Source organism: Crotalus tigris, unplaced genomic scaffold (assembly GCF_016545835.1).
Source record: "Crotalus tigris isolate CLP2741 ecotype Arizona unplaced genomic scaffold, ASM1654583v1 scf7180000018354.2857554, whole genome shotgun sequence".
Classification (NCBI taxonomy): domain Eukaryota; kingdom Metazoa; phylum Chordata; class Lepidosauria; order Squamata; family Viperidae; genus Crotalus; species Crotalus tigris.
The window spans coordinates 699,189-726,725 of record NW_024096961.1 but is presented as its reverse complement, the minus strand read 5'-3'; the positions used below and the strand labels follow the sequence as shown (position 1 = coordinate 726,725).

At 38.8% G+C, this 27,537-nt stretch overlaps 1 protein-coding gene across 2 annotated transcripts in view; it reads right to left on the bottom strand.

The window, feature by feature from the left end:
• Positions 1-27,537, bottom strand: part of CD81 (CD81 molecule) — a 77,311-nt gene that overhangs the window by 13,209 nt on the left and 36,565 nt on the right. The window contains exons 3-6 of one of the 2 annotated variants that reach the window (XM_039350724.1): positions 14,085-14,182; positions 12,587-12,661; positions 5,700-5,810; positions 2,043-2,117 (exon numbers count right to left, since the gene is read on the bottom strand). In XM_039350724.1, the coding sequence (XP_039206658.1) occupies positions 2,043-2,117; positions 5,700-5,810; positions 12,587-12,661; positions 14,085-14,182 (359 nt within the window). The remainder of the gene's footprint in view (positions 1-2,042; positions 2,118-5,699; positions 5,811-12,586; positions 12,662-14,084; positions 14,183-27,537) is intronic. The other variant, XM_039350725.1, reaches the window with a different exon arrangement.

Here is a 27,537-nt window from a genome sequence, read left to right as displayed (position 1 = left end):
AGGAAGGCCGTCATAGAACCCATCCATTTGGACTCTACAGTCATCCTGCTGGAGAAAAACGGCTATCATCAGCATATTCAGTGGTTCTCAACCTGTGGGTCGGGACCCCATTTGGGATCGAATGACCATTTCACGGGGGTCGCCAAACAACGCAGTCCGCCATTTTTCCCCCCTTTTCCTTAGCTGTGCTACTCCCTTTTATTCTATTGGCTTTTGAAAGACAATAGAATAGACTCTCTTGAATAGAGTCTAATTCTATTGGCTTTCAAAAGCCAATAGGAATTGTCCAGGCTGTCTCTGCCCTGCTGAGCCTGCAACAGTCCCATTCTGCAAACGGTGCTGCACCAGTTGAGTAGTCCTTGACTTACGATCGGTTGAGTACTCCTCGAATTACGACCAGTTGGGGGGCGCGGCATTAAAAAGGTTGAGAACCACTGAGCATATTGATATTGAACCTTGAATTGGCAGATGACCTCATTTAATGTTTTTATGCATTTCTTGGTCATCATAGCTGTTCTGAATTAACTCCATATTGAAGAGATGGGAGATAGAACTCTTCTTTTTATTCTCACCCATCCCAGAGTCACAAGAATAGGGTAGCAGTTCAAGCTGAGTACTAACAGCAATCCAGATTACAGAACAATTGGCCAAGAAAAAGAGAGAAAGAGAAATCCTAAACTCTTTTGAAAACTTGTATTATGGAAGCTTTTGTATCACCCTCCTCCTCCTAGCCTGCCTTTTTTGAATTCAAATCTAAGTGTATCCTTCTTTTGCCATGGGGCAAGCTAATTGAAAGGAATATGAAGAGACATTCCTTCCTCCCTTCTTCCCTCCCTCCCTCCCTCCTTCCCTTTCCTTCCTTCCTTCCTTCCTTCCTTCCTTCCTTCCTTCCTTCCTTCCTTCCTTCCTTCCTTCCTTCCTTCTCAACAGAACAATTCAAATCAATTACCTACTTTCGGACAAGAGGACATCTTGGAAGAAAATTAATTTTAAGCACATCATTAATAGAAGTGGAGTTTGTTTCAAAACTGTTTTAAAACAAACCTCTTAATCTAACTTGTGTATGCCTAAACTTAATCTTATAGACAACCATGAACACAGACTGTTTCTTTCCATCTTGGTATGTAAAAATTTATGAGCTTATTGTTCTCCCCCTCACCCCAATTCACTTTTGCAGCATGATAAATCACACCACCTAAAATAGCATGGAAAACTCCACATGAATGTGCTTTGCTCCATATTTGAAACAAAATTCATGAAAAAATATGCATATCTTGCACTGAATTGGAAACTCCTGAAATTTAAGTTTGAACTATTCTGCACATCCCTACTTTGTACCACTACAACTTTAACTCAGAACCTCACTGAACTCTGCCACTTTAGACTCACTTAAAATTCTAACTGTAGGAATGGAAGATGTTAAGGCAGGAGTCATCCTACAACTAGTGCTGCAAAGTAAACAAGATAACTAGAGAAATCACATAGAAGACGGCTTTTGGAATTTTTCTCAGTCCCTTTATTAGCAATAGCTACGAGAGGTGTCTGTATTTTCTTCTGTATAACCAAGTAAAATGCTGTATGTCTATACAGTATATGTGGCTTTCTGCATCTGAATGCAGATGTTCTGGCTCACATCATTTGGAAGGGGCAGGACTTAGAAAGGAAGAGTCATCATTCCAAGCAGCTCCCCAAATTCTTGCACCGTGGGATGTGCTGGGTGATTGGATCAGTTTTCAAACTCAATCTCAGTACCGTCAGCTTCACCCATCGTATAAATTTGGTCTTATTCAACTCATATGCCAGACAGCTATCCTACTGACAGGCAGCCAATTAGACAAGAATACTAAGCCCGTTTACATGATTTCTTTCCAGCATTTTGTTGCGTTGGAAAGAATAAAATGGTGTAGTGACACATTTGTTCCAATTTGCTGTATTGAAAAAAATGGATATATCTTTATCTTTTGATAGGTGTAGGAAGTTATCTTTAATACATACACACATACATACACATACACACATACACACAGAGATGATTTTCTTACTTTTGTTACTTCTCCTAGAGTGCATTCACTGGTGACCCAAGATAAAGCTAAGGAATCTCTGCCACAGCAATTTAGCTAGAAGGATGGGGATGGTGGAAGAGAGAAAGAAAAATTAATTCTAGATATTTTCTACAAATATTTCAAATTACATTTTCCCCCCAAAGATTCCAGTTTGCATCCTATGGTGCTTGATACCTGAACTCTCCTCCTATTACTCATCAGCTGCAGTGAATTTGTACAATATCATGCAAGGATAAAGGGGAGATTGTATATCGGAATCATTATAAAAGAAAGTTTTCAACCAGGAAGAAAACCAAATCACTTGATTCTCAAAATACTCAAAAGGCCAGAATCTCAAAAACAGGCAATCCTTTCAAACATGTACACTGTGGGTGCTCCCTGCAAACTTGTTTGGGTGGGGGGGTTGAATAAACATCTTTGGAACACTTGCTGCGTGTGGGGGGGGGGAGAAGGGCAGCATACCACCTAAGGACAACTCCTAGATAAGAACAGGTTGCCTATTACTAAAAATGGTAGATGGCATTGAGCTGATTAACTGCTGAAGCCATGCAATGCTTTCAGGAACCAATGAAGCCACATGTTTTTAATATACAGCCTGTTTTCAGTGGTTCCTAAAAGCACTGTGTGGCTTCAGTGGGTCATGGTTCAAGGAAGATGCAATCTGCCATTTTTAGGAATAGCCTAAGCACAAATTCTTTAGGACAGGAGTGTCAACAACCTGCCGGCCCATAGGCCAGACGCGTCACAACGAAACCATGCCCGCCCCATTGCCGGCAATGGGGAAAAAGTTCTGATACATCACACGACGTCACATGACGTCGCGAGTTTGACATGTCTGCTTTAGGAGAAGGGATGGCAGAACCTGGAGGTAGAGTGAAAAGGGGAATCTGCCTAGAATCCCTACAAGCTCACCACCCCCTCCTTGAGTGTTGTAGATTTTTATCTACCTCTAAGCAGGTGCCAACCGTTAGTTGAGAGGATTCCTGTGCATAGAGTTTTAGTGATAAATCTGTTTAATTGATCCTTCATGTGTGGTCTTTTGGGCTTGATAAGTTTGAGTTAAATACTAAGTTACAAACTGGATTAAATACTAAGTTACAAACAGGACTGCCTGTGTACATTTAGAGGGCTTATGTAAACTTCATTGTGGCTGGGAGATGTAATATATTTTGAAAATGCAGTTTGTCCTTAAATGAAACATGCAATAGGAAAAAATGCATAGATACAGAGGTAGCTATGCGGAATTAATCATACAAATTGTGTAGAATACTTTATAAATTGCTGAAAAGTATGTACAAAATCCAGTAATAACTATTCTTGTTCACTTGTTTTAAAAATTAACTTTCCATGGCAATGACCTAGAAAAAACTCCCCAAAGCCATCCAGTCCTACTGTGAATTGTTGAGCATTTTCTTCTTTGAATTTCATTGTACCACATATAAATTATACTCTTTCTTACATTTTGATTCCTTCTGGACATGTGACTCCAAGTATTGTCCATGTACGTCTCAAATCAAGTTAAATTGCCTCACCACCCTGTCATTAATAAGGAAGGCACTTTCTAAGTATGTGTCCTACCATTTTTTGATTACAACTACTGGCATTAAAAATTAGTTGTGTGTGAAGCCATCTTAAGTTCATCACACTTTATTTTAAATTACAGTAGCTGTAATTTAGGTTGTACTTTATAGCTGAATGCCATTTTGTGACTCTGTTTTTTTAAATAGCTATTTTAGTAAGTATTAATTTTTCTATTTTCTATTTTTTAAAGAAAGGGCAGGATATGTTATCACAGATGTATGTGATAGATTAGATTCTATAATAAATGTGAGGTACGTTAATCAAATAAATGACACTTTTACATACTATTGGGCTACTTTAATGGCAGCCTACCATCTTCAGTTAAATATTACTAAATCATAAATATATACATTTAAATATATAATATATAAACGTATTGTATAATACACAAATACATGTTTATTTATTTTGGATGTTTTTATTGTTTTAAAATGTTTTAGTGTCTTAATTTTAATATATTTTTGAATTGTAAGCCACCTACAGTTATTGACTAAGATAAGTGGCTATAGAAATTGAATGAATGAATGAATATAAAATTAAATTAAATATTCCTATAAAATATGTTGAACTGGCTTTGCAAATGGTAATAGCTGTAAAAAATTCTTTATGTTTCTCCCTGAAAATTATAATTGTTTCTTTCTAGAAGAATGACAAACTAATATATATGGAAACATGCTTCAAAATAAAAATTAAATTCATAACTGAAAAATAAATCTGAATTAGAAGTTAATGTGAAAATAATTTTTGAATTATAATCTTACAAACAGGTTTGTCCCACACCCAAAATTTAGGTTTTCTTTAAGATTATGATTTGATAAGTCTACTAAACTTTATAGATTAAGCAGTACTGTAATTATTATTTCTTTATCTTCATTTACAATTTGAGTTATGCTGATTTTAGTTGCTAACTATTGCATAATAGTTTACTATTGACTTGTAATACAAATATATAGTTTCAAATTGGTATAATTGTCTTTTTGTACTTTTTAAAGCTGATTTTATAATCTTTGTAAATCTTTTTTATTCTTTTCATGTTTCTTTGATTGCACTTGCAAAATCAATGAATAAATTTAAAAAGAACAAAAGAATGAATACCAGTGGGGTTTTTTTTTTTGCCTGCTATAGATCTTCTCACATTTTATGTTTAGACTGTCATTAAGCCACACATGCTAAGCCTTGCGAAGCAGGAGCGTTAAAATTTTTTTTTATTATGCATCAGTAATAACTGCATATTGGTTGAGAATAAATTAATGATTTAGTTGCATATAGAAGAATTCTATAGATTACAACCCTAATTTTATACAGTAGAAATATACAGTGTATAGCAGGGGTGTCAAACTGCCGGCCCACGGGCACGAGGAAACCACAATGAGCAAAAAGTTCCGATATGTCGCGTGATGTCATGTGACTTTGCGAGTTTGACATGTCTGGTGTATAGTCTTTATTACTGTTAACAAAACTGGAAGGGATGGTTTTTAAGAGAATCAACAGATTGACCCAGTAAGTAAAAAATGGAAAGAATCACAAATACAGAATAATGCTTAGATAAGGTAATCATGCCCCTTAAAACTAAGCCAATGATCAATAAGAATTCCATGTTAAATATGTCCTGTAGAAACATTGGTTTCCACTTGACTACACTCCTTAGAGATTTCTCCTGGGAAAACTACAAATACTGAGGCCATAAATAATGGGGGTTAGACCCTTTGTAGTAAGACCTTTTTTTATACAGAATACACAGCTGGGCCTCAATGTTAGCTTAGCAAACATTCACAGTTGTCATGGTGATGAAAAAATAACTTTGTGACCAATCCTCCTATGTACGACCTTCACAGGTCTGTAAAGCAAAGCAAAGCAAACCTAAAGGAAGATTATAACTACAGTCAGTCTCACTTGGCGCCATTTTGCTTAATGGTCCAGTTGCGGGTCTCAATTCTGACTGCTGAACAAGGACTACCTCTAATCTAAGTTACTTCAAGCAGGTATTTAACCAACTAATCTTCAGAAAACTGAAGATTAAATTTGATTCCCAACAAAGTATACTGTACAACTTACTGTTTCTTGGAAGGTTTTCACAACAGCGTTTGCCTTTTTTGCTTTGTTCTCATCCTTGTCTTTCGATTCAACCAATGCTTGATCATAAAACTGTTTGAGATCTTTGGCAATCTGCAAAAGAGAACAGGGAACAATAGATGCAATAGATGTGAGCTTTCATAGGTGCTTTTCCCCCCATTAGTTTATTCAGCTGCTTGATCTTGTTGTTTCCAATAATTGTAATAACTGGATAACCAAACAACAAAGCTCAGACACCTGAACTGAATTTGCAGATCCATAGTCACCATTTAGTTGAAGCTAGTTGACAATATGGAACTGTGTATCCACAATATAGTACAGTGAACTTATTGTGACTGTCTTCTTTCTATTCTGACTTGTTATTCTAAAACTGGGGAGGGGGGTATAACTCTGTCAATGGGGCAATATCAGAAATTTTTTTTTAACTCCGCTTCCAGTAGGAATAGCGAAGAAATACTTACTGTTAAACATCCTAACTCTTGTGTAAAACAGTCTACTAAGCTTTCAAGGATTATGGAAACTCTTAATAAGAAGCGTTTAGTAGTGATGAGAAAATCATGGTCTACCTCCTCTACTATACTGATGAGCAGGGGGACTCCATGCACAATAAAATAAGTTAGGGCAATGTTCAGTTGTACTATGTACTAGTAATATGTAAACTTTAACATAGGAAACATTACACAGTGCATGTGTCTTATGTGCTATTTCCTGGCGTCTGGATAACGTCACCAAGAGTGTTTTTTTACCAATACAGGTCAAGTCATGCATAGCTGCTGTTCTGCACCAGTGAGCAGGATAAAAATTCAAATGAAGCTCGGTTTGGACAAAACATGCCAAAGGAAGGTGGCCTGATGACTAGACTGGGCAGAGGGCAAATTGGGTCATATTTCCTTTAAAAGAAAAAAGGTAGTGTTTTTGAAATATCTTAGATTCCAATGGCTGTTGTTGTATGCAGCGGCTTCAGAGAAAGGCAACAGGTGAAGAAAAGGAAATTGTTCCTGTTATGTATGTGCTGAAGACCCTGCATGGGAATCCTTGAAGAATTTTCAATTGCTACACTATTCTGTAACATTATTTGTATTAAAAAAAAAAAACAGCCATCTGGAATGTATTATATTAGTACTGCTTTCTCTGCCTATTATCATTTCTAGACAAACTTTGGAGTGTCATTCTTCATCTTTAAACTATGAGAATGCTTTGACAAGAGATCAGTATGTAGTCCCTTTTCAAGGAGTGATTCTTTCAAGAAACAGAGAAGACTGACCAGCGCTATGAGTAAGAGTTGTTTTAGAGATTCTCCTACAACTAAGAAACTTCTTTTCACCACAAATACAACACGTAGACTTTGTTAGTCCTTTTGGACAGATCTTGAAAGCTTTTCAGGATATGATTATAGAATACAAATTATTCCCGAAGAACCACTTTAAAAAAAAAAATCTCTTAACTCTGCTATGAATTCAGTTTGAAACAAAAAAAAGCTATAGATACTATAAATATGTGTTTCCAGACTTCCACAACTTGGCGCCTTAATGTCTAGAAAGAATATTTATATACAATCTAATACATCCAGATAGCCTCAATAAAGAGTACACTAAGATGTGTAAAATGGTTTAACACTAGATCAAAACTGTATAAGAAAAGAGGATAAATAAAACATCAACAAAAAATAAAAAGGCACTATATACAGTGGGGCAAAAAAGTATTTAGTCAGCCACCATTTGTGCAAGTTCTCCCACTTAAAAAGATGAGAGAGGCCTGTAATTGTCATCATAGGTAGACCTCAACTATGAGAGACAAAATGAGAAAACAAATCCAGACAATCACATTGTCTGATCTGGAAAGAATTTATTTGCAAATTATGGTGGAAAATAAATATTTGGTCAATATCAAAAGTTCATCTCAATACTTTGTTATATATATCCTTTATTGGCAATGACAGAGGTCAAACGTTTTCTGTAAGTCTTCACAAGGTTGGCACACACTGTTGCTGGTATGTTGGCCCATTCCTCCATGCAGATCTCCTCTAGAGCAGTGATGTTTTGGGGCTGTCGCTGGGCAACACAGACTTTCAACTCACTCCAAAGGTTTTCTATGGGGTTGAGATCTGGAGACTGGCTAGGCTACTCCAGGACCTTGAAATGCTTCTTACGAAGCCACTCCTTCGTTGCCCGGCCGGTGTGTTTGGGATCATTGCCATGCTGAAAGACCCAGCCACATTTCATCTTCAATGCCCTTGCTGATGGAAGGAGGTTTGCACTCAAAAATCTCACGATACATGGCCCCATTCATTCTTTCCTGTACACGGATCAATCGTCCTGGTCCCTTTGCAGAGAAACAGCCCCAAAGCATGATGTTGCCACCCCCATGCTTCACAGTAGGTATGGTGTTCTTTGGATGCAACTCAGCATTCTCTCTCCTCCAAACACGACGAGTTGTGTTTCTACCAAAGAGTTCTACTTTGGTTTCATTTGACCATAGGACATTCTCCCAATCCTCTTCTGGATCATCCAAATGCTCTCTAGCAAACTTCAGACGGGCCCAGACACGTACTGGCTTAAGCAGGGGGGCATGTCTGGCACTGCATGATCTGAGTCCCTGGCGGCGTAGTGTGTTACTGATGGTTGCCTTTGTTACGTTGGTCCCAGCTCTCTGCAGGTCATTCACTAGGTCCCCCCGTGTGGTTCTGGGATTTTTGCTCACTGTTCTTGTGATCATGTTGACCCCACGGGGCGAGATCTTGCGTGGAGCCCCAGATCGAGGGAGATTATCAGTGGTCTTGTATGTCTTCCATTTTCTAATTATTGCTCCCACCGCTGATTTCTTCACACCAAGCTGCTTGCCTATTGCAGATTCAGTCTTCCCAGCCTGATGCAGGTCTACAATTTTGTTTCTAGTGTCCTTCGACAGCTCTTTGGTCTTCACCATAGTGGAGTTTGGAGTGTGACTGTTTGAGGTTGTGGACAAGTCTCTTTTATACTGATAACAAGTTTAAACAGGTGCCATTAATACAGGTAATGAATGGAGGACAGAGGAGCCTCTTAAAGAAGAAGTTACAGGTCTGTGAGAGCCAGAAATCTTGCTTGTTTGTAGGTGACCAAATACTTATTTTCCACCATAATTTGCAAATAAATTCTTTCCAAATCAGACAATGTGATTGTCTGGATTTGTTTTCTCATTTTGTCTCTCATAGTTGAGGTCTACCTATGATGACAATTACAGGCCTCTCTCATCTTTTTAAGTGGGAGAACTTGCACAATTGGTGGCTGACTAAATACTTTTTTGCCCCACTTGTATTTATCTGGAAGAAGATACAAACAGAAAAATCCTGCTCTCTCTTTGCATCTGTGAGATTGCTTTGATCTCCTTAATTTTATGTATCCAGGCTCAGATATACACGCAAAAGATTGAATTCCCCCTTGTGAGTTTAAAAAAGGAAGAGCAGTGGTAAATCAATCATCCTGAATGTTGCCACCTACAATTCCAAAGCAATCATTTTATCATTGTAGTTCATGGTAGTGCAATAGTGGACATAAGTAGTGGCACAGTGAGTGATTAAAGTACAGTTTGCCCTTACGACTGACTACAGAGACACTGCAACATGCCCTCTGCTATTTCCCCCTCCCCTCCCCCATCCTGCCCTGCTGGGTCTCCACAGTCACTCGGGCCTGCTTTGCTAGCTTCTGAGATTCCACTTGCTCCTCCCCATCCCAATTCCCATCACTTAGTTATTTTTCAAAGATCTCCAGAGTTCCAGAAGCATCCTCATGGCAGAAAAGCTGAACTCTTTTATTCGAATACTGGCAAAGCTATTTTCCTTAGATCGCACGTTCTTACAGCTTCACCAGCTTCTGAATAATAATAATAATAATAATAATAATAATAATAATAATAATAATAATAATAATAATAATAATAATAGTAGCGTGGAATGCTACAAGTACATCAGATGGTTGAAGAAGAAAAAATGGCTTTGGAAGAATATCTGAAGAACAATGATGAAGATGCACTGAAATTAGTATATCAGGAAGGCTTACTGACTACTGGAGAGACCAAACTGGCCTACAAGAAAGACCAAATGAAGAACAGAATAGAGGCATGGGAAGACAAAGCACTACATGGCCAATACATGAAAAAAATAGCTGGGAAAGCAGATAATAATAAAACCTGGCAATGGCTAAGAGCAGGAAAATTGAAGAAAGAGACCGAGGGACTAATTCTGGCTGCACAAGACCAAGCCTTAAGGACAAATGGATACAAAGTCAAAACTGAGAAGACAGCAAAAGACAGTAAGTGCCGCCTATGCAAAGAAGCTGAAGAAACAGTGGACCATTTGGTAAGCTGTTGCAAGAAGATTGCACAGACTGATTACAAGCAGCGGCATGACAAAGTAGCAACAATGGTGCATTGGAAGATCTGCAAAAAATATCATTTGCCTGTAAGCAAAAACTGGTGGGATCATAAAATAGAGAAAGTCATAGAAAATGATAAAATTAAACTGCTCTGGGACTTCAGAATTCAAACAGACAAGCACTTGCAACATAACACCCCAGACTTAACAATTGTCGATAAGAAAGACAAAAAAGTCTGGATAGTGGATGTGGCAGTGCCTGGAGACAGCAGAATAGAAGAGAAAGAACTGGAGAAGATAAAAATACAAAGACCTACAAATAGAATAGAAAGACTGTGGCAAAGCAAGGTAGTAGTATCAATATAGGCTAGGCTCCTTGGGTGCAATCCCAAAACAACTGGAGCACCACTTGAACACCATTGGCATTGACAAATTCGCTATTAGTCAATTGCAAAAGGCGGCCCCTATTAGGAACTGCTTCCATCCTGCGACGATATCTGTAATACCATCAAACATCCACATCTGCCTATCCCAGGTCCTGGGTAAGGACTCGATAGGTAGACAAAATGCCAAATCCAGTCTGAGCATCTGGCTGACTGTGCGATGATCCATAATAATAATAATAATAATAACAACAACAACAACATGCAGTGACATTGATAGACTTTATCTACCAAGGCAAATAGGTGGGCGTGGAATGCTACAAGTACATCAGATGGTTGAAGAAGAAAAAATGGCTTTGGAAGAATATCTGAAGAACAATGATGAAGATGCACTGAAATTAGTATATCAGGAAGGCTTACTGACTACTGGAGAGACCAAACTGGCCTACAAGAAAGACCAAATGAAGAACAGAATAGAGGCATGGGAAGACAAAGCACTACATGGCCAATACATGAAAAAAATAGCTGGGAAAGCAGATAATAATAAAACCTGGCAATGGCTAAGAGCAGGAAAATTGAAGAAAGAGACCGAGGGACTAATTCTGGCTGCACAAGACCAAGCCTTAAGGACAAATGCATACAAAGTCAAAATTGAGAAGACAGCAACAGACAGTAAGTGCCGCCTATGCAAAGAAGCTGAAGAAACAGTGGACCACTTGGTAAGCTGTTGCAAGAAGATTGCACAAACTGATTACAAGCAGCGGCATGACAAAGTAGCAACAATGGTGCATTGGAAGATCTGCAAAAAATATCATTTGCCTGTAAGCAAAAACTGGTGGGATCATAAAATAGAGAAAGTCATAGAAAATGATAAAATTAAACTGCTCTGGGACTTCAGAATTCAAACAGACAAGCACCTGCAACATAACACCCCAGACTTAACAATTGTCGATAAGAAAGACAAAAAAGTCTGGATAGTGGACGTGGCAGTGCCTGGAGACAGCAGAATAGAAGAGAAAGAACTGGAGAAGATAACAAAATACAAAGACCTACAAATAGAAATAGAAAGACTGTGGCAAAAGCAAGCAAGGGTAGTACCAATAGTCATAGGCTCCTTGGGTGCAATCCCAAAACAACTGGAGCACCACTTGAACACCATTGGCATTGACAAATTCGCTATTAGTCAATTGCAAAAGGCGGCCTTATTAGGAACTGCTTCCATCCTGCGACGATACCTGTAATACCATCAAACATCCACATCTGCCTATCCCAGGTCCTGGGTAAGGACTCGATAGGTAGACAAAATGCCAAATCCAATCTGAACATCTGGCTGACTGTGCGATGAATGATAATAATAATAAATTGGCTTTTCTGCCATGTGGGTCAGCATCTTCTGGAGCTCTTCCAAAAGTAAGTAAGCGATTGGAAGTAAGGTGGGGAGGAGCAAGTGGAATCCGGGCAACTAGCAAAGCAGGCCCAGTAGCTATGGAGATCCAGTGGAGCAGGATGGGGGGAAGCTACTATGGAGACCCTAAAGAATTGTATGAGATATCTCAGTGGGTTGGGGGTGGTCAAGGGTGGCCTGTTCCAGCACTAGGCCCCGCATGGTCTTTCCTACTCTGAGATACCTCATGTGCATTTAATGACCTGCACATTTGATTAGCGAATCAGGGAGGGATCACGTTCATTTAACGTGATCCAATTAAATGAATCCTCGGGTTACAAATATAATTGGCAGGCTCTATTACATTTGTAACTCGGGGATTACTTGTACTCCATTAAATGCAAATTATGGCAATAAGTTTTCTGCTGCAGCAGGTTGACCAGCACAAAAGTATTGAGAAGGATGATTTTTCATGGAACTGTTTATATTACACATCAGAAGAAGAAAGCAAGTAAAGAAGCAGCAGCGCAATTTTATCTTCTATAAATGTTTAGTCTGGCAGTCAATCAAACCAACCTACTACTGTAGGAGACTGGGAAGATGAAAATAAAGTGGCTCTGAACACCTGGAAAAGCTATGCCACAATAAACATTAAACATCTAGCCCTCAAGAAATTGTAAGGCTCTCAGATGCATCATAAACATGAAAGCTATGCGTAAATTCATAAAATAAATCATCATAATAAAATGTTTACCTGATCCTTATTAACAAATCCCCAGATGCCAGCAGCCACTTCGCAAGCAAATAAGATGATGAGACATGTAAAAAACTGAAAAGACATATATCAGATTAAGGAAGTCAAGATGCATTTTCAGCAAAGAGAAGGTCTTTGGTGCAACCATCTATTTTGTAGTTCCTAGGTAGAGTACAAGGACATCAATATTTCCAATTGTGTTAAAAACAATTATTTTGATGAGAGGGTTAATTTTTTTAAATATATATTGTAGGCCAAAGAAAACAAGTTAAAAGGGAGAAAATTGGATTGAAGACATGGATTGTGAAAAGGAACAGAAGAGCCTGTAGGATGAAGGTGGATATTAGGTATGTTGTGATCTAGAAGCCCCTTTACTGTAATATGTCATTAAATATGAAAATAATTATTTCCAGGCCCTGGTACATAGTGACAGAATACATGGAGACACAATAGAAAGGAGAGTCAGAGGAACCATTTACAAAACAATGTGAATGAAATGGAACAAGCTACTCTATACAGGGAAGTAACTTTCACTTTGTCAGTGAGGAATATGTTTCTGAGGACTGTATGCAACTTACTTCAAACAGCTCTATTTTAAATGATTGAAGGAGGAAAATTACTGTCACCATTTTCCTGAAATCTGTTATCTGCTAATTCTCTGGAGCTCAGCCATGTTTGTTTTCCTTTTTCAGATTGTTCTTTCCTTAGCAGATATTTGCTCTTATTTTCACATATTTGCACTGGCATATTTTAAAATAATCAGCTGAGATACAGGCAAAGACCTTTTTTCAATGCGAATGTCATCACAATGAATGAAAATAGCATATAAGCTATTCCAAACATCAGAATTATACTTCTTCTTTTTTAAAAACAAAGGAGGACAGTCATAATTATTCCTTATCATTTCTGATCTCAGTCCTTCCCCAAATTATATCTAATATGCACGCTCTGGGCTTATACCTTGAATTAATTGACCTAACAAGTTTTCCATTAACTGCAATTTCTGATCGGGTTTCAAGAGCAGTGTCCTCTTAAAGTCAAGACAGTTGCTCATAACTGTAAGCAAGTTATGAGTAATGACTGCTGAATGTAACTAATTTAGAAAGAGACAAAACTGGCACACTGTGAGATGGCACTCCTCACCACAACTGTCACAATTGTGAATCAAGTGGTAGCTAAGGATCAAAGAACACTCCAAACCTTTTCTTTCATTGGAAGTATAACCTTTTTCAAAATAATCTGAATCTCAGACAATCTCCTACTTATAATAGCATCTCTGTGTTTTCAGATTTAATTTCAGCTTATTGGATACAGGAAAATAATAAAATAAATCATAATTACTGCTACACCCTAAGACGTTCTACTATGGAACAATAAGAGTGCCTCATGATCACTAACTCTTTCGATTGTTAACTATCATAATAGTGATCATTAAACTCAATGAAAATCTCACAAGAAAAGCCTGAAAATGTAAACAAGAATACAAAGGATCTCTTACTGTTCCCAGAAGGCACTGTGATTCTTGGATAGCTCCATAACATCCTAGGAAACCCACAAACATCATCACTGCTCCAACAGCAATCAAAATATAGATTCCTGCAGGGGAAGACGAAAGAAATGCACATTCATTAACTCGGGATGAACATATCGTATCTTGTTATGTGATTAACAGGCATGGATATTCTATGAAAGTTGGATTACAGAACTAGGCAGTGGCAGGAGGGCAACAATCCACTTCATAAATATGAATCAGATTAGATGAAACAAAAGCTGAATGATTTTCTGTTTCTAAAAGTAGTGAATCAGAAGCTCACAAAGTACCTCACAAAGATGTGCACGAAGGGATTTTCCCAGCATATTCAGACCAAGAGCGCGTCTGCAGATGGAAGCCTTCTAATTATCACTTCCAATGCTGCAACTGGTCAAATCCCCTTTTAAAGGCATAAAAACTAATAGCAATAAGAGCTATACCTCAGTTAAGCATTCTGTTGGGAAGAAAGAACCCAACTGCCCAGCTCCCATATATACTGTTATCAGCTCCGTTCAGCACGGCCAGGTTAGGGATAAATAAAAATTTTGTTCCATGCAGGTAGTCCTCAGCTTATGGTCACAATAGGGATCAGGATTTCCATTGCTAAGCAAGGTGGTTGTTAAGGGAATCGTGCCTGAAGTTATGACCTTTTTGCCATGGTTGGCAAGTGAATCACTACGGTTAAGTGAATCATGTAGTTGTTAAGAAAATCTGACTTCCCCCATTGACTTTGCTTGTTGGAAACTGGCTGGGAAAATGATGATAACATGACCCCAGGATATTGCAATCATTGTAATTACATGCCGGCTGCCAAGCTCCCACATTTTGATCACATGACTGTGGGGATGCTACCTACGATAGTTGTTTGTGGGAGGACCAGTCATAATTCACTGTTTTCACTGCTACTGTAACTTTAAATGGTCACTAAACAAATGGCTGTTATGACAATGTTTCTTTTGGAGCTGTGTCAAAAGGCTAACAACCAATAATGAAATCAAAATGCATGACTGTGGGAGGAGTGATGGTGGTGGTGTTTATATTTTGACAGTACTGTTGGAATATGAAGGGAAAAAAATAATAACTTGAAAAATACTGGCAGCACTGCAGTCAGATTTATCTTATTTCCACAAAACACCAAGGAGAGATATAGAGAACTGGCTTTTTTTTAAACCGAGACACTACAAAATACTTCTTGAAACTGGTAAAAATATAGAAGGAGAATTGATATTCAGTGATGCAATGCAGCTTTGTAGCAAAAACACAGCCTAAATCCTATGCAGATGTCCTTCCATTGGAAAGTTATTAAAATAACATTTCTCAAGCAGATAATAACTACAGAGGAGAACTGAATGCTTGATAAGGACAAAGGACAGAGATAATGAGATACCGGTATTCTTGCTCAAAATCTAACCAGACTTTTACCCACTAAAAACAACATTTTAAATTTCAGTTCGGATCCCACAGACACCATGTGGGAGAGTTAGGTGGATCATGGCGCCTCCTGGCCCACAAATGCTTTTGTTGACTCCATAGTGATGCACATAAAGTGAAAGACTGGGAATTGCTGCCATGAATACAATTCAGTAGACTGGCTGGAGGCCAGAAGAGCAGCAAGAAATAATTTGCAAAGACTTCATTTTAGTGCACTGGGTTGGGAAAGATGAAGGGATTCAAAAGAAGAGGGGTGTCTTTCAAGTTCTTTGAAATAAAGGGAGAGACTTCTCTTTCAGCCAACCTCTGGTAACACAGACAGATCCTTCCTGTTACCTGAGGTTCGCTGCATCAAGCTATGGTGAAACCAAAAAGGACATTGACTATAAGTAGTCCTCCACTTATGATCATTATTGAGCCCAAAATGTCTGTTGCTAAGTGAGACTGTTGTTAAGTGAATTTTGCCCTATTTTATTACCTTCTTGCCACAGTTGTTAAGTGAATCACTGCAGTTGTTAAGTTAGTAGCACGGTTATTAAGTGAATCTGGTTTTCTCATTGACTTTGCTTGTCAAAAGGTCACAAACAGTGATCACGTGACCCAAGGACACTACAACCACTGTAAATACAAGTCAGCTGTCAATCGTCTGAATTTTGCTTATGTGACCATGGAGATGCTGTAACGGTTGTTAAGTGTGAAAAGTGATCGTAAGTCACTTTTTTCAGTGCTGTTACAACTTCAAATGGTCACTAAGTGAACTGTTGTAAGTCGAGGACCACCTGTATTTTACATTTCTGGCTCATTCGGATCCACTTGTTTGAAAGCTAACAATACTTTCAAGGAACAGAACTGGATAAAGATACAACGGTGTAGCCCTATTCTCTTTGGTTTATGACATGTGACTTGCCTGCTCATTTATTTGGTTCTATTACTGGCCTTTTAAAAAGAGCAAGTTTGCTGTAGTGATTAATAATCTCTTAGGTTGGAAACTGGGAGACCGTGAGTTCTAATCCCACCTTAGGCACAAAGGCAGCCGGGTGACCTTAGGCCAGGGGTAGGCGTGGCTGGCTCAGGAATTCTGGGAGTTGAAGTCCACGAGTCATAAAAGAGCCAAGGTTGCCTACCCCTGCCTTAGGCCAATCACTCCCTCTCAGGCCTAGGAAGAAGGAAATGGCAAATCACTTATGAAATCTTGCCAAAGAAACTGCAGGGAATTGTCACTTAAATGAGGTCCTTTGCTTTCTCTAAACGGGGCACAATGGCTCAGTGGTTAAAGACAGCCTGGATTCTAACTCCAAGCTCCATGCAATGGGGTGAGCTCCCATTACTTGCCCCAGCTCTTGTCCATCTAGCACAGTGTTTCTCAACCTTGACAATTTTAAGGCATGTGGACTTCAACTCCCAGAATTCCACAGCCAGCATTGCTGGCTGTGGAATTCTGGGAGTTGAAGTCCACATGCCTTAAAATTGTCAAGGTTGAGAAACACTGATCTAGCAGTTTGAAAGAATGCAAATATAAGTAGACTAATAGGTACCACTTCGGTGGGAAGGTAACAGCCTTCTGGCGTATACCCATGACCACAGAAATTGTCTTCGGACAACGCTGGCTCCCTTGGCCAAGGAACGGAGAGGAGCACTGTGCCTTGGAATTGGACAAAACTGACAGGGAAACCTTTACCTTTTCCTTTCTCTAAGCAAACCTGAAAAATGTTTGTTGAACCCATCTCAATCTCTCATCCCCAACAGTGAATTAATTATAAGCACAAATTCCAGGTGTTTTATGCAACATCCAACATATTTCTTTTTATTCTTGTGCAACTGAAATGGTAGAAATACAAAATACTGTACTCGTGTAAACGTAACTTTTTTGTGTGTGTAGTTTTTTTTTTACACACTGGAATTTCAAAAGCGTAAGACAACTGCGTATTACCAATAATAAAACCACAAATACCATGAAAGGAATACAGCATCACATGGGCTGAACTTCCCTTTAGCAATCCAACTTAAAACTTATCCAGCATTCCACAGGATAAATTACTAATTTATTGCTGGCTACTTACAAGTACATACTAGAAGGGTGGTGTGACAGCTCAGCAGTTAAGATGCTGGGCTTGTCGGCTGGAAAGCTGACAGCCCAGGTTCAAGACCCCAGCGTCATGTGACAGGCTGAGTTCCCATCCTTGCTCTAGCTCCTGCCAACCTAGCAGTTCAAAAGTACGCAAATCCAAGTAGATAAATAGGTATCACTTCAGTGGGAAGGGAACAGTGCTCTGTGATATTATGCTGGCTGCATGACAGTACAAATGTCTTTGGACAGCGCTGGCTCAATGGCCCTTGAAACAGAGATGAGCACCACCTCCTACAGTTGGCAACGACAAGTAGTAGTAAAATCCACAGGGACTCCTTTACCTTTACTCACAAGTAAAGAAAAACCAATGAATTGTAGAGGCTGCAACATTTCACTTATATTAAAAATCTCATGCATTAAGTTTTATTTAATCTTCATCCAACTCCTTTTCTTATATTGGGTGGGTGTGACAGGATTTACATTCCCAGAAATCTGAGGAGCTCCAGGATGAATTAAAGTTTTCACACCAGAAGGCATCACACACCAATTCTGCCAAATTTTCAGCATAGCTTGCAAATAGCAAAAATGGAGAGAAGTGGATAGGATACAACATAATGGGAAGAGAGAAAGAAGAGATTTGATCACTTAATGGCAGTCAGGAAGTAATAAAATAATTGAGAAGCTATTGGGAGTAGAGCCAGAATTTTTCTAAAATATAGACAAATAGCCTTTATTGAGTTTGTCCCTAACAGCAGAGCCAAGCAGACAACCGGAGACTAATAAAATGAGACTATTTTATGCAATTTAATTTAAAACACAAACAATAGCAAAACACCCAAGCATGCAGTGACCTTCTACACTATTTGAGCAAATCAAAAGAGAGTGCCATAGATTTTTAATAGTATTGTATTTTCTTAGCTTTCAAATATATGTTCAAGCTTGTCTTGGCATTCAATCAAATCCATCCATCCATCCATCTATCTATCATCAAGCAAATTTATATATCCACCCAACTCTCACACAGCTGACTCAGGATAGCTTACAAAATTTAAAAAATCCATCATATAATGAAAACCCATAATGACCCCTCCTGTGACAGCAACTACAGAGTCATCTCTATAGAAGAAACCAGACAGTCTTTTCTGAGGCACCAATTCCCCGAAACCTGTATTACACAATCATTTAAGACAGTCTATTTTTGAGTGAGTGTGAAGCATCTGATAAAAACGGCTGTTGATAAAAACAAGATTGCCAACATGATCGCCAACGTCCGATAACGGATATGGCACAAGAAGAAGAAGTGAAACATCTGAATTAGCTTAAACATGGTTCCCAAAACCTGATGCTCTTCAGATATATTGGACTAAAACTCCACTAGTTTTGGATCAAATGATCTAGAAAGAGGGTTATTTGGAAATCATTAAGCTGGGGAATGCTGAAACAATTGAGAACTACAGCCAAAACAATAAAATGAAAAAAAAAAAAACAGAGCAAAAACCTGTTAAGTAGGCAATAGATGCCTCGTTAGAAATCTGTGAAAGTCACAGCCTTTCTCAGACTGTCTTTTCATCTCCCTAGTCTTGTGAAAGAAAGAAAGAAAGAAAGAAAGAAAGAAAGAAAGAAAGAAAGAAAGAAAGAAAGAAAGAAAGAAAGAAAGAAAGAAAGCTATCATATGGGGACATTTGGGAGAATATTTTTCTTATTCTCATGCAATATTCTTAGGCTTTTGTTTCAGAAAGAGAGGGAATGTAAGGTTGCAAGAGAGCAAGTGTAATTTGCACCTGATTTCTTGTTAAAATTGTGGAACCTATGTGGCAAATTTGGCATACAGTTCTGACCTCCAACCATCACTAAATGGTTTATTGGTATTTAGAAACTGCATAAAGTAGCTGCCATTAAGTGTTTGTAAGATGTATGTATGTATGTATGTATGTATGTATGTATGTATGTATGTATGTATGTATGTATTTAGAAATTTATTTGCCACCCATTCCATTTCAAAGCAACTCTGGGCGCTTACAACATAAAAAAAAATAAATCTTCAAATATAAATACATAGATGTAAGCCTTGTGTTCAAATACTAAAAAAATCTTAAAAGTGTGAAAGGAATTTTTTCTGGTAACTAAAGAATACATCTTTCAAGAAATTAATCTATGTGGCAATGGGGACTGCCAGGATTGCCATCCCTAAGCATTGCGGTCATATGATGCCACATTTTATGACCACATACTATATGACCGCTTTGCTTAGCTGTGGAAATTCTGGCCCCATTTACCATTGTTAACCCAGAACTATCTGCAGCTAGAATTAAAAGTGGCATGTCTCTTTTAGTTGCTGATTTTGCTCACATTGCTATTATGTCATATCTTATCATGTGAATTAGAGGCTGGCAAAAAAGCAGTGGAAAGCCCCTAAGCTCCTAATGCTTTCTCTTTCCCAAGAATATATTTCTTAGTCATCAATGAACACATGATGCAGCTGTTGCAACACTAACCAATCCACCTATCCAGTTACCCTTACGGTTTTTGGAGATTGTCATTAAACTGAAAACAGACATCTAAAGACGTTTACATTGTGATCAAGGGTATAATCCAGAACTACTAACTTATTAGTAATTTAGCAGAATGAGTGCCAGCATTTGTTTATTTATCTAAAATATTGGTATGCTTATTTTAAAACACAACTCTGGGAGGCTCACAGTAACAATAAAAATCCTGAACTACAAAAACCACGAAACAGTGAAATCCAACCAAATACCCAGCACCTCAACTCCTGAATGCCCCAACAACCAAGCCCCAAACTTCCTCATTCTAACCCTTAATAGTATGCGAAAATGACTTCAGGAAAAAGAAGGAAGACCACAGCTTAGGCAATTGTCTGGTAAGAGGCAGTTCAGCCTGCAGATGGGGGAAAAAAACATTGGAAGCATTTCACAAGAGACCCTCCCTAGTTTTTCAGAAAAACGAAAAAAGAGAGGAAGGGAGAAATACAAGAATCTGTTTAACAGGAGCTATTCTTTTGTTCCTGGCTGTACTTTCTTGTCTGCATTACCTTGAAGAGCTAACAACTCCCAGTGTTTGGGTATAAAGCTAGGTCTTGACAGCCTTCTGAAAGTCTAAAAGGGGGGAAGGCTGCCAGATTAATGGTGGTAGGAGGGTGTTCCACAACGTAGGAGCAGCCATGGAAAAGCATTGCAATTCTCAGGCAATTCCCAATCAAAACTAGGAAATGCCTAGAGAAATGCCAGAATTCTCTTGTGGTATTGCTGTTTTCTGTGGCTTAAGCTAAGCGCTTACAAAATGTTGAGCAAGGGAGCAGAGAAAAGGCCTCTTGAGCAAAAGCAGCCAAGCGTAAACTCCCCACCCCTGACTAGAATTTCCAAACTAAATTGTGCTTCTGAAGGTTGCCTAAATAAACATGCAGATCAGCTTAGAAAAACAAAAAACAAAAAAATGCTTGTCACTTTGAATGCCAGGAATGGAAGCCCCATCCTTGGCTCTCCTTCTTAATTTGGAAAGAGTATAAAAAGAGATGGAACAACATCAACAGCTAACACTGTAACTATAGAATCTAGCGTCTGAATGGTAAATGATTATTCAGTTCACGTCAGTTCAAAGTATTTTGTTATGGGTTGCACACATTTTAAACACATATTTTACCTGCAGGACAAACATAACTGAACCTCTCCACCCCCACATACAGGATATCCAAAAATATTTTATGTACTAAGTAAACGGCTTCACTTCCTTAAATTGAGTCATACTAATAGAGTTCGGAGAATGTACCAAGTTTACACAGAGAGAGATAATTAAGCCAAAGGGTACCTCTGCATGGCAGAAGTTGTCACTCATAGATTGGCTCCACATCTCTCTGCTCCCCAGCTAACTACAGTGTGCCAGGGATTGTACCATTAGCTAATTTTGTTTTTTAACACTGAAGCTCTGGGGTCAAGATATTATATCCCATTGTTGGATTATATGCCCCTAATCAACAACAGAAGCAATTTTATAAGCTTTTGCATGGGAAGATATCCCAGTTGGATTATAAATCCGTAATTTTGATGGGTGACTGGAATGGAGTTTTGGATATAACTATAGATAAAAAGAGCTCTTCAAAATTTTTTACTCAAACTAAATTACCCAAAACTTTTTTTGATTTGAAAGAACAGTTGGAACTTATTGACATTTGGCGAGAAAGGAACACAAGAGATAGAGATTTTACCTTCTATTCGGATAGACATCAGTCATTTTCAAGGATTGACTTTTTTTTGATTACTAGTGATTTTCTTTCTAGGGTGAGAAAGGTAAAAATCTTTCCCAGGACCCTTTCAGATCATAGTCCTGTGTGGATGGAGCTATACTTGGAAGATGGGAACAGAAGGCCTTGGAGACTGAATGAGAATTTGTTTACCTGGGGAGAGTTTGTACAAAAATGTAAAGAGCATTTAAAGGAGTTTTTTGCTTTAAATATGAATAAGGGTACATCGATGCCCATGGTCTGGGACGCCAGTAAGGCGTATATGAGGGGAATTTTATTTCATTTAAATAAAGTTTCTAGGGATAAAAGGATACAAAGACGTAGAAAATAGATGAGATTAAAATAAAAGAAAAAGCGCTTGCTCTTAATCCAACTGATAATAACTTAAAGGTTTCTATAAAGATGGAGTGGGTGGGTAATGATAATATAGACATGGTAAACGCTTGGGCATTTCCCCTATGCTGCGTTCATGTGTGTGAGAGGGATGAGAGGGGAGGAAGGAGTCGGGAGGAAGTAGGATGGTTAGAGGAGAAGGGGAGGGGAAGAGAGTAGGAGGGGAGGAGAGAAAGAGAAGTGGGGGAGGATTAGAGAGGGTGGACGCAGCCTGGGGGGAATGGGCAGGCGGTACCAATGGTTAGGAATTTAATTGTATTTTGTTTGAATAAATGGAAAATAAAAACTTTTTTAATAAAAAAAAAGATATTATATCCCATTGTCAGGAACTTTTGCCTCATCCTGCCTTTAGGCTTTCCTACTCCTTCTTGGTCAGGGAGTCTGAAACTTTATTTATTTTATTAATGTATTTGTATCTCACCTTTATTATTTTTATAAAGAACTCAAAGTAGCGAACATATCCAACACACCTTCCTCCTTCTATTTTCCCCACTGCAACAATCCTGTGAGGTGGATTGGGCTGAGAAAGCGAGACTTTCCCAAGATCACCTAGATGGCTTTCATGGGAAAGGCAGGACTTTCTGGCCTGATGCCCTAGCTACCATGCTGGCTCAGGAATTCTGGGAGTTGAAGTCCACAAGTCATAAAAGAGCCAAGGTTGCCTACCCCTATACAAGATCAAATTGGTTTTCTTTTTGCCATCACATTTGCCTTTAATGTAATCTTCAATGTGCACACCTCCCATAAAAATTCAAATTCACCAAAATGAACAATAGTGAACAATGAAAACAATACAATGCAACTTTGGGAAAGGTGGATTTATTGTTAATAATGTGCCATGAAAAAGTTCTTCACACCCTCTGGACTCTGTCTGCAAGGGAGGTACACTGAGGTACTATACACCTCAGTTGGGAAATCAGGGGTGTCAAACTATTGGCCTGTAGGCTGGTTGCATCATGCGGAGGCTGCGCCCACCCCAGCCCCGGCAATGCAAAAAAAGTTATGATACGTCATGTGACACGGCGAATTTGACACCTGGATTCTAGGGGGTAAGCCACAGACTTTTCAGTCTGGCATCTGACAGCTGTTTCTAAATTGTTCAGAAGGAAAGCACCTTGCAAGTTTTGCAGCTGTTTCTTCTTTGCAAATGCTCAGACTTTTCCAAGATACAAAGCATCACATTATCAGGCACCTTATCAGGCAGATGGGCAGCTTAAAAATTTAATAAAATAAATAATAGGAGACCTAAGAGTTCTTTCATAGAGTTTCTTTGCACGTTTTGTGCACAAGACTCTTGCCTGCCATCAAAAAAGTATTACAGAGAGATAACAATTCTCATATCACACACTTATCATTGGTGAGTAGAGGATGGAAGTTTTCATTCTCCTGCTTTGCTACTCAGCTCTGCTCTCCAGTCCACCTTCTGGAGAGGACTGTTCCTCTGCTTTCTTGAAACTCTTGATCATCTTCACCAGTAGCAAGTATGTGCTGCACTGCTAAGCATGGCAATTATTAGCAGAGATGTCTAGAGTGGAGCAGAGTTATTCAGATGTGGCTGTAACTAGAGGCCATTCCTATCCATTTGGAGTGGAGCAAGAACTTCCATGGGGTTGGAAACATCTCTGGAATTTGTGGTCATTTGCTGTCTATGCGGTAGATCTGCTTTGCTTCATATTAATAAATAGCAAACATCAAAGCGAGCAAAGACATAATATCAAAATACAGTCTTGTTTAAGGACCTCTATTTTTCTTTGCTTTTATTTAATTTTGCAATGGGTTGCATTCTGCTGCTTTCTTCATAAGCTTAACTCCCACACACATCCCTCTCTTTTTATTGGTTCTGAGGTTATACCTAATACGAAAATGTTTATGGGACACATTTCTATTAAATCCTTCACAAGCCAAGGGTGAAACAATATTTTTTTTAAAAAAGGCAAAAATAACAAAAGTAAAAAGCAGTATAAAACAAAAGAAAGGGGAAACTGGATGTGAGGATATACAGATCTCAAATGAAAGATTAAATATTGGCAGTGCATCTGAATTAGAGGTTAAATTATAGTCTAAACTTCAATTCTTTGCCAGACACCAAAGAATAATAAAGATCAATTCATAACTAACTTTATTTACACACACACACACACACACACACACAATTTGCAAAGGAAATATACAACCTGACTAAGATGAAAAGTTAGACTAAAAACTCAGAACTATGAGAACACCATAATATACCTAGCTGCAAGTTAACATGGTACGGGTACAAGGGAGAAAAGCTGGAAAGAGAGTCAAGACTGAGGTTTTAATATCTCACAAGGCAGGAGGGAAACAGACACCAAGACGACGTCACAGAATTCGTATTCTGTTACAAGAACCAAATGCCACATACATTTGATCAAAAATGAGAAAATTTTCTGGACAGGGTACCTACCCCCCTGGGGTGTTCACTTATTTTCAAAATAAATGGAAAACAAATATATTTACTTTATTTATAGTAAGGCAAATTCAATTACAGTAATTTGTTTAAAGTTATTAAATAGAAAACTTATTTTGCATTTGATACATTACTCTAGGGCTGTGCCAGTCCTTTGAAGCAGTCCAGATAAGTGCCAACCATGAATACTAACACTATTTATTGTAAGGTTGCAGTAGCAGTTTTGCAAGTCTGAGAGTAGCTCTCCCCTCCCTTGCTTTTTACTTTCCCCAAAACTAGGAAGGGTTTTTTTTGAGACACTCCTTCCACCCACCCACCCCTCCTTAGACTCAGATTTTGTTTATCAGATCATTATATAGGCTGCAGTTTTTCTCCTGTCTCACAAGGACATTAATTAAGCAAAAAAGATGACAAGGCTAGCAGGAAAAAATGAAACATTAAGATGGAATGGTCTGTACTGTACTATGCAGAGTACACAAAACTAAAGGACAGGAAAGACAGAGCCTGCAAAGAAACCGAAACTCAACATTTCTTAGAATTATGGTTTATGAGGTATTTCAGCATTTTTTTCCCCCAACTGAATAGAAATTTCACAGCAGGACAGAATATTTTAAAATACTTGCAAGATGGTTGAAACAAACCATTTCAGGCACAAAACAGCTCACTTTGAAGGTGAAATGGTTCCATTCAAAACATTTCATACACTAAATTAGCTTGAATTCACTTGTCTACTATTCTGGTTTTATTGTTTATACATCATGGTTATAATTATTACCTATTCTCAACTTTTTTAATATTGTGATTTTTTTAATACATTGTTGCCTTGGAATAACTCAGTTTTGGAAAGTAATATACCAATGTATAAATAAGCATAATATTGGAATTTTCTTCCTAAACTATGCAAAGAACTTTATCCTGCTCTAGATATCTCATAGTTTCAGGTTGCAGATTGTGTTTGATCTTTGGATCCTAGCACTGTTACAAGGGAGATGCTGCTTTTTTTTTTTTTTATGTTCCTTCATTTCCTATCACTGAATGTTTGCCTCTGCCTCACTTCCAGGAGCTCTTATTTTCTTTTCACTGACAGTAACCAGGCTCTACAGCCTGGAGGCCCATCCAGAGATAGAACAAAGAGCAACCCTTCCATTTCCTATCATGGAAAGAAACATACAGCTGCTTCACTTATCTTCCCAAGGGGGAATGAAAGCTGCTGGAGAACAAGGGAGACATCTCTTCATATTTCTTCTAGCAGGCAAGGAACTCCAGTTCAGAGAAGGGAGATGAAATCATCCAGGCCAAGTGTTTACAACCAAGAGGCCTATTCTTCTAAGCTCCTTTGTGGCTACCTGTCACTTCCTACTCCTCAGGCAGTGCACCCCCACCCCAAGCCCTGTCTGACTCTAGGGCAGTGGTTCTCAACCTGTGGGTCAGGACCCCATTTGGGGTCGAACGACTATTTCATGGGGGTCACCAAACAACGCAGTCCGCCATTTTTTTCCCCTTTTCCTTAGCTGTGCTTCTCCCTTTTATTCTATTGGTTTTTGAAAGCCAATAGAATAGACTCTCTTGAATAGAGTCTAATTCTATTGGCTTTCAAAAGCCAATAGGAATTGTCCAGGCTGTCTCTGCCCTGCTGAGCCCGCCAAAAGTCCCATTCTGCAAACGGTGCTGCACCAGTTGAGTAGTCCTCGACTTACGACCGGTTGGGGGGTCGCGGCATTAAAAAGGTTGAGAACCACTGCTCTAGGGGTTGATGCTCATCTCTGTTTCTTAGCCAAGGGAGCCAGTGTTTTCCGAAAACATTTCCGTCGTTATGTGGCCAATATGACTATATGCTGAGATGCATGGGACATTGTACCACCCACACAGTAAGGCAGGAGTTCTTAGTAATAGCTCTGCTATGCTCACTTACCATTCCCCTCAGCTCTGTGGCCTACCTGTTTTGGTTATGGTGAGCGACTTGCTCATGAATGTGTCTCATTTACCGCTACCATCACATGCCAGGATCTCAGATTCAGGAGGAGATAGAACTTCCTCCTCCTACTCTTCATCCTCAGGTCCAGAAAAGTGCAGGCTGGTTACCTTAAATGTTAGCACTAACTCTTGCAATAGTACATCACTAATAAAGGAGAATATTTGTAGCTCGGGGTTGGAATGAGAGGTCATTGGTGCTCTCTGAGCTTGGTTGTTTTCCTGCAGATATTTCACTACCCAGGCTAGGTAACATCATTATTGCTAGTCGGGATTGATTGACGGTTCCCAGTATTCAGCTCTTTCTTGATCTCTCATTTTTACCGCTTTTTTCTCTTTTTGAACTCCATTGGCAAACTCCTATTAGAAAAGGAAGTACTCCATTTTGTCTCAGTTGCAATTTAGCCTCAAAATACACACATTTCCCTGGGATGTTCAGTTATGCCAGTTTCTGGGATAAAGCCTTATGTTGGAGGAGAAAACAAAACCTTCTGGCAACAAAACATTCCATCTTGCACATAACTAGGAGGAACGCCTCTCAGATTTGCAATAACGATTCTGCATGGTCATGGAGTTAAATGGTTGAGCTCTGAAAATCTACCCAGTTATGAATTATTGGTTTGCTCTTATACTTTATTTTCCTGTGGCTGATTTCGGGGTGGGGTGGGTGGTAGGGGATCAAAAAGAGACATCCAGTCTTTTACTTTTCTTATGTTAGTCTGGAATGTATTAACCCACAATGGAGATAATTGGAGATTCAGAGGGCTCCAATCCTGTTACTCTTTGACAAAACACTGGAGTTCTACCTGTTTTCCTAGTCATTTAGGCCAGGTGGTACTGCTGATGGTGAGTGGCTCAACTGTTTATC